The 16,015-nt window shown below is 33.1% G+C and overlaps 3 protein-coding genes across 3 annotated transcripts; all 3 read left to right on the top strand.

Moving 5' to 3' along the window:
* The first annotated feature begins 702 nt into the window (after positions 1-702).
* LOC133202761 (LITAF domain-containing protein-like) lies at positions 703-3,625 on the top strand. Its single transcript, XM_061338639.1, has 3 exons — positions 703-845; positions 2,849-3,014; positions 3,204-3,625. Exons 1-3 carry the CDS (start codon positions 785-787, stop codon positions 3,310-3,312), a joined length of 336 nt encoding a protein of 111 aa, XP_061194623.1. The 5' UTR covers positions 703-784; the 3' UTR covers positions 3,313-3,625.
* Positions 3,626-5,535: 1,910 nt separating this feature from the next.
* LOC133202762 (LITAF domain-containing protein-like) lies at positions 5,536-7,177 on the top strand. Its single transcript, XM_061338640.1, has 3 exons — positions 5,536-5,646; positions 6,222-6,387; positions 6,767-7,177. Exons 1-3 carry the CDS (start codon positions 5,631-5,633, stop codon positions 6,873-6,875), a joined length of 291 nt encoding a protein of 96 aa, XP_061194624.1. The 5' UTR covers positions 5,536-5,630; the 3' UTR covers positions 6,876-7,177.
* A 2,624-nt stretch (positions 7,178-9,801) lies between these two features.
* On the top strand, positions 9,802-14,646 carry LOC133202763 (lipopolysaccharide-induced tumor necrosis factor-alpha factor homolog). Its single transcript, XM_061338641.1, has 3 exons — positions 9,802-9,874; positions 13,517-13,679; positions 14,266-14,646. The coding sequence occupies exons 1-3, from the start codon at positions 9,859-9,861 to the stop codon at positions 14,372-14,374; spliced, it is 288 nt and encodes a 95-aa protein (XP_061194625.1). The 5' UTR covers positions 9,802-9,858; the 3' UTR covers positions 14,375-14,646.
* Positions 14,647-16,015: the final 1,369 nt, after the last annotated feature.

The raw sequence follows: 16,015 nt of genomic DNA on the forward strand, positions 1-16,015 counted from the left end.
CAATACTGTTCGTTAGACACCAAGGTATTTCTTTAAACACCTGAACATCAAGAAATATCTTTACAGAACTGGTAGTGCATAAGACTGGAAATAAATTTTAAACCACCTTGCTCCATTAACTTCCCGATTCATTGTCTACTGCAATTTAAACTCTCCCATTTCAAATGTTAAAATGTTATATAAAACTACCATAACGATATCTTTATTTGAATGTGATACAAGCGTTTTAGACCTGAATACACAAATACCTGTTAATATTTCCACACGTGACTATGACGTATGAAGTCCCATGATATGATATTTCCCAATGTGTATACGATATGGAGAATCTTTTGTGACATAAAATCGTATGTTAATCAATGACATGTAAGAAAAATTAACTAAATGAGAAACTAGTTAACTTAACAATATCCTCAACCACCATATAAAAGCTCCTGAATGGTGTTTAGATATCAATCAACTGTCTCAAGTTGACAGGAAATCCGTACATGTACGAGTATATTTACAATGTACGCATTATGTAACGTGTATTTGATAAATGTACACATTATAAACCTTAAAAATAGAATCTTATCTTACACATGTTTATCATGACAAGTTTATCGACGAAAACGGAACTCCGTATATAGCGCTATGTAACTAAAATCCTTTATTGCAAACTCAGCCAGCCATATGACGTGATAGTTTATTTTTGTCATTCGCTATTGCCTAACCTACCTGGGTACCAGATAGATAAAACCGTCTGAAGAACAAGCTTTTTAGTGAACATATTTGAGATAAAACGATGGAAAAAGGTGGATATTCAAATCCCAACCCACCACCTCCTCCGTATTCCTCAGTTGGGCGTAAGTTAATTTTCATTAAATATTACTGAATATAATAAGTATAATCTGATGTAGGTCACCTTGTTTTAAAGCAAATGTAAACGCTGATAATTTAAAATGTCGTTTTGCGTTCCAAAAATTCTAGATATTTTAGAGCTTCCTTCTGTCGTTATAAATAGAATACTGGTATTGTATGTTGTGTTCACCTGTGGTTGAATTACAATAAAACAGAACCGAAAATATTTTTCCTTGTTATTGTAAATTAAACACAATTTTTAAATTTAGTAAGTAACTCTAAAAAAGTTATTTTAGATATTAGATAGCCTTGCTTGACCGATTTTGCATTTATATGAAATACCCAATATCACAAAAGTAAATAATTAAATAAATTGATAGATAATAAATGCATCAGAGTTTCTTTGTGGTTGAATGCAGTTAGAGTATGCGAAGAATTACAAAAACAAACGAGGAAACAAGATATAGATCGTGATTTATGAATATGGAAGTAGAATGTAATATTCAAAAGAAAAAAAAAACCCACAAAAGTGCCGCGTATTGTTGTAACACAATGCTGTCGCAGGTGTCATGTATATTACTGTTATCTTTGCTATGAAAATCAATACAAGGTCAATATCGAGTCTCGTTGAACTCTACTAAAAATAATCTATATTAACCTACAAAATTTCAGTATGTGTTATCTTTGAGGTTAGTGTTTAACTCTTTGGCCATATGCATGTATACTTAGAGAATTTCTTATTAATATGTCTTACTTTAAAGGATGTGGTACTTTGGTTTTAGCATAGTTTATCAGTCTAGCTTTCTGTCAAAAAGTTCTGTCCAAGCCGACTGGAATTAATTAAATCCAGGTACATGTATTAGGATGACCATAGCATAGAACTGTATGATCACCTTGACTCTCAAGATGGTATCCAAAAGTCAGCATTAATTAGGGATTTAGGGAATGTACCATTTTTTAACTTAATAAAAACCGAATTACATTCAAAAAATAATTAAATTTTGTAGATTTTAGTGCATTTAAGAAGTCTGGACGCCTGTGATATACTAGTAATTAATTAGTCTGATGAAGAATTGAAAAATATCAAATTAAATTGAATATGCGAAGGATAATTTCAATCGATGAAGGAAACATAATAAATTCAATACTTTTAATACCTTTACTTTTGAATGAACATTCTAATAAATGAAATATGAAGAAAACGAACAGTAATCAAGCTCAAAAGTCCAATGAAACAATACAAATCTGGAGCAGAGCAAAAACATCAGAGGTGGGATCAGGTGCAATGGAGGAGTAAGGATCTTCTTTCAACCGGTCACAAACGCCTTGGACTCCTTGTCGTGATCGGGTATAAAACGGAAAAATCCGTAAACAATTCTGTGTGAAAATAATGGCCGAACAATATGTATAAAATCCTCAGTCAACTTTTTGAACAGGGTCATTGTATTGACCATAGAATTTGCGAAACTTTGACTTTAAATGAGACTGTTGATATCATTGTATCATCAACTTATATGACATTTGCTTGCTGCGTATCAAATCAACTGCGAGACGTAAGCTCAATATGCAAGTAATAATGGTATATTGGTACATAGATAAGGGAAGTTGACGATAGAAAAGTCGAAGTCGTAACAATTATCATAAAGTTTAATTGTTAGTTTGCCTAATGTCTTTCTCTGTAAAATATCCAAATATGAAAAATATGTGTCAGACTCTGTGGTGTCTTTTATGTTGAGTTCAAAGGGATACATCCAATCAACGTAGGAATGAAAATGAATATTGTTAATTGATAAAACGTCGCCGATATATCTGAATGTCGTGTGGAAGGCCACAGCAAGAAACTTCTTTTTCAATTTCAATGTTACCTAATAAATTTCAATGATATCTGAGAAATTTCAATAAAACCTCATAAATTTCGCTGATATCTTATAAATTTTACTAATAATTTTCAATGATACCTAATAAATTTTAATTATACCTTATGAATTTTAATGATATTTTATTACAGAAACAACAGTAGTTGTTGCACAACAACCTCTAGTGGCCGTGCAGTTGTTCCGGGAAGCTCCAGTGCGCACGCGCTGTCAATACTGTAGTAGTGAAATCCTCACAAGCACTGCATATGAAACAGGAACTGTCACTTGGTTGGCATGCGCAATTACAGCTTTTGTTGGGTAGGTTTAAAGATTAAGATTTACATTCCATGTGAATGGTTCATTTTCTATAAATTCATATAATCTATTTGTAACTTAAAATGGTAAAAACTTAATAGTTAAAACATATATTTCATGTATTCATACTAATTAATTGCAAGCATATGAAATTTTTTAGACATGTATAATAAGATATTTTTTTTCTTTAAGATGCTGGCTCGGTTGTTGCCTGATTCCATTTTGTATTGATGGATGCAAAGATGTGGTACATTCCTGTCCTAACTGTCACCAAGTGATTGCACGATACAACCGGATGTAGGCGTGATTGTGCGATACAACCATCCGTAGACATGAACGACTGGAGTTGAGAAACATAAAATCGGAAGCTAACCGTGCTATCGGAATCAAATCAAAACATTTGTACATAAATTTTGATATTGTGAACAATGTAATTGATTAATATTATCTCATTGTGATCTAAAAAACGCAGGATTTTTAATTGCACTCTGATAACGAAATACATAAGCCTGTCAATATGTTGTATAAATCATTGTACATACGTGATATATTTTTTAATTGTGGCATCATGTTTTACTGTTGTTTTTAATTAAACTGTTCTTTCTTGTTTTAATGATCATTGTTTGTTATTCTTTTTTATATAAGTAAAAAGTTGAAGTATGTAAGAATCGAGTAGGCACACGAAATCCAAAATATTCATTCGAACATTCATGCCAGAAAATCTATATATTATAAGACATGCACACTTCAGTGAGAGTTATGTTATTTGCCAAAATAATTTAATTGTGTACAGATTATTGCTATGAAATATTTATATGCAATTAAATTCTTAGAGGAGAACTTTGTTAAAAAAAAAAGATATACTTTTTCTTTTAAGACCCCAGTTAGCTACGTGTATGTCAACGGGCTTCTGATGATTATTGCCAGAAATCTGCTGGGTCAAAATAAATTGTACAACGTTCTTGATTAATTTTGTATTTACATACAATACTATTTATAAGCGAAATAGTGAAATTTACCATACTGCATGCGATTTGCATAGCAGGAGGATAAAACGTACTCCCAACTAGGACCTAACATAAAGCATATAAAATCTTTCAAATTTAAGTCGACAAAACTATCTTATGAATTGAGAAAGGACTTGCATGACAACCTGGAACTGGAATAATTTCTTGACAAACTAGAAATGAGGAGATATAATAACTTAATAAGATTTCCGTCTTAATCAATACTTCAGTCAATCTTTGGTATCCATACCATGAATTTAGGATAATGTTTGTATCATTAATTAGTTTCGTTTTAAAAAAAAATTGTCAGGAAAGCTTTATATGGGCGTGGGGGTGTCTCGGAATAAAGAAGCGCTTCATCCTAAAAATAAAGTTTGATCTCCGAAACAATAGCTTTTGAGGTTAAAGTAATATGACAAATATTTTGCTGATAATATTCATAAACACAAAATGTGATCTGCACACACACACACACACACACACACACACACACACACACACATTCTTGCATTATATGGTTTCTATTGCGAAATCAATTCCTATTTTAAAGAACTTTTTTTCCTTCAAACGTCTTCCATGGATGGGTTCTAAAAAGGGGCTAGAGAGAGAGAGAGAGAGAGAGAGAGAGAGAGCTTTTGTGGTCAATAGGTTTATTTTTCTGTTCTTAAAAGAAGATATTGTTTGTATGTGAATTCTTTGAACGGGGAAGTTTGGTGTGGTTGCATTGGGATAAAGTCGACTAAGATTCTTTTTTAGAGTTAAAGGTCAAGGGCCATGGGTTTTTTTTTGTTGCCAAAAATGAATATTTTGGCTTCCTCTCAGTAATATAAGATATTTTTGTATTGATATGGAACAGGGAGATAAGCTGTCTATCGTGTTGTTAATTTTGAATTTACTAGATGGAGGTAAAAGCAATTACAACATGATAACTAGCTAAATTAACACGTATTAATTAAAGACCTTATACCTATAAGCATGAAAGAATGTTAATCTATACTCAATTGCAAACAGGTTTGATATACCCATGGACATATCATGTTGTAGATTTTGAATTTACTAAGCTGAAGTAAATGCAAAATTTACAACATGATATGTCCATGTATCTACATGTACATTGTTTCCAACTGAGTAAAGATTAACATTCTTTCATGCTTAAGTATTAAATCTTTAATTTTCACGGATAATTCTATGATGTTTTAAATTACGCCAAATGTTCGAAATGAAGCACTTTTTTTCTTTTCTTTTTACAAATGTTGTCCTCCTGACACTAAGTGCTCTTGTTATTCAGGGTTTTTTTTTATCCTCCAAACAATAGAATTACTATTCAATTTGTTATCGAAGACATCGAGTTTAAAATTCTTACACAGCAAGATAAGCATGATATATATTCATGGGGTACCTTGAATTACGATCGATATCCGGTAAACACATACTCCTCGACAAAAGCTTAAAATATCGCGCAGCAATTATATAGTCTACCTTTAACGACTACCTGTAACATTTCAGATTTATGTCAGTGTAGCTTATTTAAACGCATATATCGGGTTAAGTGTATCTCCAAGTTTGAATTTGATACCATTTGACTGCAATGTTGGAATTGATATAAAAGATAATGAGTAATAATCAAGGTATGTGTTTTTCACTGCTTTTAAGACAATGTTTTTCAATAATGCTCCTCGGTTCATTTTGTTTAATTTGAATACATTAATTAGTTCTTTTAAGTTTTCCAAAACACAACATTTTCCACACTATTTTTTTTTTTTTTTTAAAAAAAAAAAAAAGATAATTCATACAAATATTCCAAAGTTTTTTTTCTTTTAAATTGTATTTACTTCCTTGTTCAATGGATTTGGTGAAATCTATTGACCTGTAAAAAATCGATCATTCTGTTTAAAGCACCAGCACATAATTCAATGCCAAGTGTTTATATATATAGACGTGTGTCATTTAATTTAATCTTTTGAAGCAACCGGTGTACCTCTAGAGCGAATGTATTCCAACATAAACAGGACTAATGTTTTCAGTGAAACATAATTACATTTTCATGTATAATATTTCATAATAGTAAATGCAATGTATGATTGTAGGAAAAGTTTTCTTTAATTATTTAAAAAATTTTCTCTAAGTTACAATGTCTACCCCATTAATACTAAAGAATTTATATAATTAAGTATGCCAAGGGGGTCATAATTTACATTTCAAGACAAGACCGCAATTATAATCCAACCAGAAGAAAAGGGTGACCCAATTTTCCAGGAATGGCCGGTTCACACGGAATGTCCACATTGTGGTAGCAGTATCCTGACCTCCCTGGAGTACGAGGCCGGAACGCTCACATGGATCATGTGTTTCTTCTTAATGTTTATTGGGTACGCAGACATCTTTGTTATACTTGTTTCTTGAAATGTATGGCTCCGTTTTAACGAAAGGAAATTTGACTGAGTTCATCATATTTCTATGATATTCATATAGTTGAAATATTTTATAACTAGATTGATGAAAATATTATGAAACCCTTTCATTTTTGTAAAGGAAACATTTGCTGATCTATCTTTGCTCTCGTTTGTATGACTGTATTTAAAAATTACTAAAAAAAAATCTCACATTTTTTTAAATCAATAAGCCTCTTTCTCCAAGATAATGCTTGGTTTTTCTATATTAATCAGATTTAGGGTAATTCAATAGTCTATTCTATGTATCCTCAGGAATAAAATATTTAAATGAGGAACGTTACATTTCTTTCTTTAGGCTTTTCCTCGGATGCTGTTTCATTCCATTTTGTTTGGATGGATGTAAAGACATTGCTCACATTTGTCCCAATTGTAAAAAGGAAGTTGGAAGATATTACCGGATGTGACATAGAAGATGGAAGTCATACTGTATATCAAATTCGAAACTGTGCCAAACGATCAAAGTATAATGTCGTTATGCTAAAATATTAATTCATGTGGTTGACAATCTTCATGTCTCTCCTTGCCATACTGTCTTTCCACAATTTTTTTTAAAAAATAAATTTTGTTGTTATGACTACTTTATTTGTGGAAAGACAATACAACTTGTATATTTTGACACACAAGGAAAGTGATTTCATATAATCCGTCCATACATGCAATGATACTTGGATAAACCAAGGTGCAATATATATTATGTAGAAAAATATTCTTGTTTTTTTTTCAATATAGACATGAATAATAACAAAATATGACAGGATTTCTCAGTACATGTAATTATAGTCTTAAGTCTATAATTTTTTATCATTGAATAGGGTAAAAAATCGACAATTTGCAAGATTTGGGTTAATATTTTTTCAAAGTATTTCCTTTATCAAAATTCATCTTGGATACTACAAAATGTAAAATATGGCATACAAATTTATCTACCTTTTTGCATTGTATAGCTCCCGTATATAAAAGCATTTACAAAACGATTTTCCCTGAACAGGACTACACGAGATGATATTGCAAGTATTTGCCACCCATATAATTCTGTTTTCCAAATAAATTTTATCCTTAATATGAGACTAATTTTGAAAAGACTTGTACATAGGGTGCCTAAGGTCTTTTCCATTAAGGATTTAAAAGCCTATGATATAGAGAGGGAAACTTTTTCATGTAGAATAACGAAGTTTCAAAGCATGTTCCTTCAAGTCCATATTCAATGAAATATTGTATCTCCTGTCCTTATCTTATTCTATCATACGTTAAGAAATATTTACATTTGAATTATCTGCATTTCTCTTTCCTTCTATGACAATACTCACAAAATTGGCATTCAATTTTCGATGACATGAAGTTTGTCACATGACCAGACTTTCTTGTGTATGGAAAGCAAACTGCAAGAGACACAAGTCTAGACTTTGAAAAAAATAAAATTTCTAAAAATATGGACCATATTAACGCACTTTGAAGAAAATTAAATGGGTATGGTTTGGTCTATTTTCTTGCAAAATTTAAGGTATGATAAATAATTGAATCTGGTTGGATAACTTTTCGGTGATGAAGTCACTTCAGGATCTGAGATATAGACGTTATAAATATTTTAGGATCTCGTAAATGTTATAAAAGGGAAATGGGTCTTTTAGAAATAATGGAGAAATGATCATGATTGTTTAATAGCATAATTTCGTTTCTTTTAATTTTTTTTTTCTTGTATGTAATAAGTTCGGTAGATGTGGGGGAGGGGGGGGGGGGGAGGCTATAAGTGATCGACTGAAAGCATCGCATTTTTTTTAAGAAAAAGGGCAATTTTGATTTTTCTATACTATGAAAATTCTTTCTCATACGTTTTACTGTACTTAGAATTTTCTAGTTTTCATCTGTTTTATAGCATAGGCATCGAAACCGGGGGGGGGGGGGGGGGGGGGGCTAGGGGGCTTAGCCTCCACTTTTATTGCAAAGATATACATAATACATATACATAATACAGGCATTGAAAATTGGGGCTTACCTTTTTATTTGGTTTAGCCCCCTTTCAATTACCTCCCCCCCACCACTTTCAATTTGCTATACACATATACCGACGCCTACAAGTATGTATAAGATAAAGAGTTAGGCTGAGAGACCTTCTACCCGTCTTCTGCTCGTTCTCGATGAGGGTAAATCAATACATAAGTTTTTCGAAAAGTATATATAACAAATTAATGCTATCTATTACTAAAATCTAAGTCCAGAATTTTCGTTTTATACGTATTTTTTTCAAAGTGCGTTAAGTGTCTCCATTGTAAAAAATGTTGATGTACATTCTTAACGCACTTTGAAAAAAAATTTCAAAGTGCGTTGATTTTGTCCCAATTTTAACGCACTTTGAAAAATTTTTCAATGTGCGTAATTTTTTCAAAGTGCGTTGCCACAGTGCATCTTTTATTGTAACACAATTGAGAATATAAGTATAAGAAATAAAATATATATTTTTTTAGAGTTTCATTGGGATAAGACATAAGATTTGTCAGTGATCAAATCCTCTAACACCACTCGTTATAGGATTTGATCACGTGACCAGAGTTGCAGCGTGTGCAGAGTTTAACAAATTGAAAACATCCGGTGAAACGTAAGCATTAACAATAACAGAGCTCGTGCCCTGTTTATAAAACACTTTAAGTTCCACCGAGTGTGTTCAGTTTGTTAAACTCTGCACACATCACTGAGCACGGACTGACAGTTTTGCTTTCTCAGTTTTTTTTTCATTAGTACACAGCAAAATTTCTACTTTTCTTACATGTAAGTATTGATGATTTCAGTCATTGCTATAAAAATCTTTATATCATACAAATATACGCGAAAATCTTTAAGATACGAGAACAAAATTTAGACGAGTTGACGGTCTAACGTCGTTACGCGAAAATAAAGTTCTCGCGAATTAAAAGTGATTTAAAGTTTGAGAGTAATGGCCAAAAGATCAAACTTTGAACAACATAGAAAATAGAAAGTCCATCATTTCTTAATATTTGAGGGTTTTGATATATGCCAAAACAGAGACCAAAAATATACCACTCATGCAGTGTTTTGTTTTTATCACGTATCCTTAATTTGGTTACAAAGAGTGAAAAATTATCAAATCAACTGATTTATATGTATTTGCTAAAGGAAACACTAGAGCTATTTAATCCTTCAAGAACTACTATCAGTCAACTTCAACAAATACTTTTTAATATCAAATCGTCTGCAAACATATCACCACGAAACACTTTTCTTTTTGAGGTCAGAGACCTATTTGCGGAAGCAGTCACGTGACCCATTATTTGGTGTTTTGCAATACAATTTTTACCCCGACATCCTTTGCCTTGTGTTGGTTTGTTTTATATTTCACTTGACGGTTTTTCACAGCTTCGCAGACTTGTTACAATGGCAACATATCCAAGTACGTAATTTTAATATTTTAATTATCTCTTGAACTTTGGGGACAAAAGCAAATCAATTCTGTTTGTGTAAGATTTAAGGTTTTATTTTGTTTAGTAAAAAAATGCTCTAAAAGGCAGATGGGTTAAAAAAATTAAGTTGGTACTCAACATACGAAAAATGATAGCAAAACAAAGGACATGAAATGGAGCAGGGTGATACTTTGAAGCATTTATTTGGTTATTCAATATGAAATTTAATTTATTGAAATCACTGCCTTAAAAACCCTTAAAATATTGTGGATATTTAAAAAAGCAAGAATTTTCAGGTAATATATTTTTGTCGATTTCATGTTTAAGGATACATGTCCATGTATGTGGAAAGAGTTTAGGGAAACACGCTAATCTGAGCCCGGGCTCGAGCAAATTTCAATCAAAAGCACTTAAGATTGAACTTATTAGAAAGGAAGTTTAAAATACCCTTATACAACTGGAGAAGTTTAAAAAAAATCGATTTCATATTAGTAAGGAACACGTAAAGTATTGTTAAACAGTTTTTTTAAACCAGTAAGAGAGAAATTCTCTTGAAATGCATGCATAACTATCGAATTTTATTAGTTCTACGAAGATTGAAAAAAAATTATATTCTATTAATTTATCACATATCTGTCTGTCTTTGTCTATGCCAGAAATGCCTCCGGAAGTTGTGAACTAATCGAGGTTTCAATTAAAGGAACAAAGTATGGTAAAATTGGGCTCCTCGTCTGATATGAAAATGAATGTACAGTAATTATGCTCAGAAGTCCAAATAAGTTATACTAATTATGAGAGGTGCAAACATGGACCTCTTAAACATCATAGGAGGAATCAGGTACCATGAAGGAGTAAGCATCCCCTGTCGATAGGTCACAAGTGCAGTATGAAAGACGTCAGTCAACATTTGACCTAGTAGTAGATTTTACATGTGCATTTGCAACAAAGTAATTGCATCGATCGACACATGAATTTGCAAAATGTTGGCTTTAACCATTAGATTGCTAATACCCTCACCAATTCAGTAGCCTGCCTTCTTTTAGAAATTATTTGGACATGCTCTTGCTGAACAAATCAATTCGGAGACATTAACTCCATATACAGGTGATAATGGTTTGTTTGTTTGTTTATTGTTTTAACGTCCCTCTCGAGAATTTTTCACTCATATGGAGACGCCACCTTTTGACAGCGGAGAGCTGCAAATTTTAACCTATATTCGGCACTGAGGGCCATTGAGCAGTGAGGGATCTTTTTCGTGCCAGCACCTACTGCGACACGGCACCTCGGTTTATACGGTCTCATCCGAAGAACCGGTCTCCACGTCCCACAGTGGGATTCGAACAAGCGACGTAAGGATCAACTCCTTACTCCGCGACTCTAGAGCGAACACTCTAACCACTGCGCGACGCGGGCGACTAATGATAAAGGTATTTTTCTACAAAAATTTTGGAAGTTGGTGATAGAAAAGTTATTTCATCATGTTGATCAATCAAAATCAAATACAGAGTGAAAAAGTTTAACAGTTTGAGGTGAACTCCTAAGGAAAAACAGTTTAGACCAATTAGAGAGAATCAAAATTCCTGATCATTTGATAAAACCTCTTATAACAACCTTTATCTTATGTCCACCTCTGATAAAGGATATTCCAATCTCTGTAGAGAATATCAAAGATAACATGTCCATATTTCATTTACTGATGACTTAGAAGTTTCAATCAACGAATAAGGCCTAATCGATAAATCGTTTGAAATATTACATGTAGAATTACAAGACTGTATATTTATGCCCCTGTAATCGAAGATTCGGGGGCATATAGTTTTTGCCTGTCTGTCTGTCTGTCCGCAAAAACTTTAGCCTTGCCCATAACTTTTGATTGGTTGGAGCTATGGCTTTCATATTTCACAAGTGCATTTCCTGAGAAGACCTTGCTTTGGAAACCAACATCTTTGACCCTTTGACCTTGACCTTGGAGTTTGGCCTACTTTTGAAAAAACTTCAACCTTGGCTATTACTTTTGAACAATTTGAGCTAGGTCTTTCGTACTTCGCATGTGTATTCCCTTTGACAAGACCTTTCTTTGCGTATCAACATCTTTGACCTTTTGACCTTGACCTTGGAGTTTGACCTACTTCAATTTTGAGAAATTTAACCTTGGCCATAACTTTTGAACAGTTAGTGATAGGGTTTTCATACTTCACATATGCTATCCTTGCGAGAAGACCTTCCTTTAGATACCAACAACTTTGACCCTTTGACCTTGACCTTTGAGTTTGATCTACATTTGAAAAAACTTCAACCTTGGCCATAACTTTTGAACAGTTGGAGTTAGGGCTTTCATACTTCACATATGCATTCCTTGTGACAAGACCTTCCTTTAAATACCAACAATTTTGGCAATGACCTTGACCTTGGAGTTTGACCTACCTTTAAAAAATTTTAACATTGGCCATAACACTTGAACGTTTGGTTCTAGGGCTTTCACATTTCACGATCATGTGTATCACTTGTGACAAGAACTTCCCTTGGGCACCATTAGACCTTGACCTTGCCATTTTATTTACTTTAAAAAAAAACTTAACCTTCGCCATAACGTTTCAACGGTTTGTACTAGGGTTTTCATATTTCACAAGTATATTCCTTGAGACAAGACCTTTCTTTGGGTACCAACATTTCTGACTTCTTGACCTGGAGTTTGACTTGCATTTAACAAACTTTAACCTTTGCCATAAGCTGCCATACGGGGACATCAGTGTTTCACAAACACATCTTGTTTATACATGGACTGGATAAACTTAGAAGCACAAGTGATATATCTTAATACCTAAAAGCTAGCAGTATAATTATCAATTTAAATCCTACGAGATGTAGAGCTACATTGTTAAAAATCAAAGATGGACAGTAAGCCCCCAGGCACTCTCAGGTTTTAGATAATTTTTAAGTCGGTGTTGGTATATTTATGCATAATAAGAACAATAACTTTAAAAAAAAAAAAGATTATTCATCTTTACTTAAGTTTGGATCAGTAAAGGAGGGTGAGGGTTGGTCCGGGCCCCTCTCAGTCCGCCAGTGCAATTAGTGTAAACAATATTCTTCCTTGAGGCCCTCTTTGTAAATCACAACTTAAAAAAACATACTGTGAAATCACTTATAGTCGTGGGTTATTTTTTGTTGTTTTCTAGGTATGAAGAAACCCATGGATTCATGTCCACAACGAAATGTAAAATTTCATGTAAATGTCTAGTCAACGCTACTCCAAACACGAAATCAAAATCCCTCAAACCAATATTTTTTTCTCAAACCTCGAAAAATTGATCCCACGAAAATATGTGATTTTACAGTTATATAAAATATAACAATTATTTTATAGTAGTGATAGAAATACATGATAAATACAGTATACATTAACAATATATCTAATAGCAGTCATAATCTCCACACACAGGTTTGCAGTATTTTAAAAAGGTTTAGTTGATCGTTGATTACTTTTGAGTTACCTCATATATCGTCTTGAATTTAAAATTTTTGGTGTGTCTTTTTAATCCGTCTTGGTGTGGACACGCTAGAAAGAATGAAAAAATCCTCATGGATTTAAGGTACAAAAATCATTGCATTAACATTTGTTCATCTTACAGCTACAACCGTTGTTATGCACCATCACCAGCCTAACGTACACATCTTCAGGGAGCTTCCTGTACGCATGCGCTGCCAGTACTGCAATGCAGAAATAACCACCAGCACTACGTACGAAACGGGAACGCTCACCTGGGTCATTGCTGGTATTCTGTTGCTTTTTGGGTAAGTACTTCACACTTTATTATTGCTTTAATGTTACATAGAATAACTCTCATGTATAACGTGCATTTTTCTTAGTGCATTTCCACCATTTCAAATTTCTTTGATTACGAAATAAAAGATACGTTGCAGAATTAAAGAAGGGCAAAGTCAGACTTTCCTATCACAGTTACATATAGTATTACCAAAAGTCTTATCTAATACATTTTTATTTAGGTTAAACGACATCTAAATTAATTAGACAAATTCTTGGATTTGTCCTTCATTTATTGAAAAATCAAAAGAACATACAGAGTATCATACACTGACATATCAGGCTTTCGAACATAAAGAGGATCCATATATTACGCCAAATCGGGGAGGGGGGGGGGGTAATTTGATAAATTTTGCAATCAGAAAACTTTGGAAGATTTGCGTCATGGAATTTTTGAAATTATAATTATACCGAATGTGATTTTATGCAGGTAAAGAATAGGTGTATAATTTACAATTGATTTCGGAAAAATAATTCCCATCTGGAAGGCAAACAAAAATCGCAGAAAAGGTATATGGTAGGTTGTTGTAATTATTAGGTCTGTTTTAATTCTAGGCTTTGGCTTGGATGCTGTTTGATTCCGTTCTGTGTTGACGGATGTAAAGACGTCGTCCACAGGTGTCCCAGTTGTCAACAGGTCGTTGGTAAATTCAACAGGATGTAGTGGATATCTACAGAGAGTCAAAAGTGCCATAGATTCTTCTGAAAGAACATTTTGATTTTTATTAGAAGACAAAAAAGTGTGCCATACTTAATATACCATATAGTGCAGTGTATATACTATTGATGTTTTACTTGAGGGTAGAAACTATGTGCCATACTTTCTTCTTTCCGCCTTAGGGTTAGCTGTGATAATTTTTACTGTGATATTTTTACTATTGTTCAATTAATTTATATATACAGTATTATTCTTCTTTATTAAATGGTTGTTTCTTATTTAATACTTATTACTTTATTCATATCTTCTTAATGTAAACCACACGAAAAGAAGTTGTACCATTATTAAAAAAAAAGAACGTATCAGCAGCCTTAAACATATTGTATGGTAACTTTCGTCTCTTTCTTTGTTTTTATTAAAAAAAAAGAAGAAGAGATGTATGAGCTTTTGAAACAAAAAAAACTTTTTCGTTATGTAAACATTTATTTTGCTGCCTTTTATCAAATGGCCGTTAAGAAGTGGACTAAGAGTAACATAGGATTGACTATATGAATTTATTTTGTTCATCGAGAAATGAATGTAAAAAACGAACCGTACACTTTATAAAAGCCGAAGGCTTTCATAAAAAGTGTGCGATTCATTTTTTAGAATCATTTCTCGATGAACGAAATAATTTATATAGTCAATGCTTATAATTCTATTTCAGTGAAAGTCCTGTTATTTTCATGTACAAATTCATTTTTGGGCGAACTCAAAAAATTGTGCACGAAATTTACATGCCGACAGCTGCGTAGAAATATATCGATTGGAAAATTGCACGATCTAAAAGGCTGTAGTACATAAGGCGGGTATATTTTTTTATGCCCCCATAATCGAAGATTCGGGGGCATATAGTTTTTGCCCTGTCCGTCCGTCTAGAGGTCTGTCTGTCTGTTTGTCCGCAAAAACTTTAACCTTGCCCATAACTTTTGATTGGTTGGAGCTATGGCTTTCATATTTCACATGTCTATTCTTTGTGACAAGACTTTCTTTGGGTACCATAAAATTTGACCTTTTGACCTTGACCTTGGAGTTTGACCCATTTTCGCAATATTTTTTGAGACTTTAACCTTGGCCATAACTTTTGAATAGTTGGTGCTAGGGCTTTCAAACTTCACAGGTGTATACCTTGTGACAAGAAGACCTTCCTTCAGATACCAGCAATTTTGACCCTTTGACCTTGACCTTGGATTTTGACCTACTTTTGGAAAAACATTAACCTTGGCCATACCTTTTAAACCGTTGATGCCAGGACTTTCATATTTCACATGTGTATACCTTGTGACAAGACCTTTCTTTGGATACCAAAAACTTTGACACTTTGACCTTGACCTTGGAGTTTGACCTACTTTTGCAAAACTTTAACCTTGGCCATAACTTTTGAACGGTTGGTGCTAGGGCTTTCATACTTCACATATGCAATTGTTGTGTCAAGTCCTTCCTTTGGATACAAACAACTTTGACCCTTTCACCTTGGAGTTTGACCTACTTTCGAAAGAGTTTAACTTTGGTCATAACTTTTGAACGGTTGGTTCCAGGGCTTTCATATTTCACATGTGTATTTCTTGTTAGAATGCCTTTCCTTGGGCACCATTAATTTTGACCATT

This window comes from Saccostrea echinata, unplaced genomic scaffold (assembly GCF_033153115.1).
Source record: "Saccostrea echinata isolate AGI-Se365-2 ecotype Australia unplaced genomic scaffold, CSIRO_AGI_Sech_v1 ptg000047l, whole genome shotgun sequence".
NCBI classification, from domain to species: domain Eukaryota; kingdom Metazoa; phylum Mollusca; class Bivalvia; order Ostreida; family Ostreidae; genus Saccostrea; species Saccostrea echinata.

Coding starts and splice junctions, on each gene's coding strand:
- LOC133202762 (XM_061338640.1), top strand. Junction 6,388..6,766: donor TTCTTCTTAATGTTTATTGG/GTACGCAGACAT, acceptor TTCTTTCTTTAG/GCTTTTCCTCGGATGCTGTT.
- LOC133202763 (XM_061338641.1), top strand. Junction 13,680..14,265: donor GGTATTCTGTTGCTTTTTGG/GTAAGTACTTCA, acceptor TTTTAATTCTAG/GCTTTGGCTTGGATGCTGTT.
- LOC133202761 (XM_061338639.1), top strand. CDS start 785: ATGGAAAAAGGTGGATATTCAAATCCCAACCCACCACCTCCTCCGTAT. Junction 846..2,848: donor TCCGTATTCCTCAGTTGGGC/GTAAGTTAATTT, acceptor ATTTTATTACAG/AAACAACAGTAGTTGTTGCA. Junction 3,015..3,203: donor GCAATTACAGCTTTTGTTGG/GTAGGTTTAAAG, acceptor TTTTTCTTTAAG/ATGCTGGCTCGGTTGTTGCC.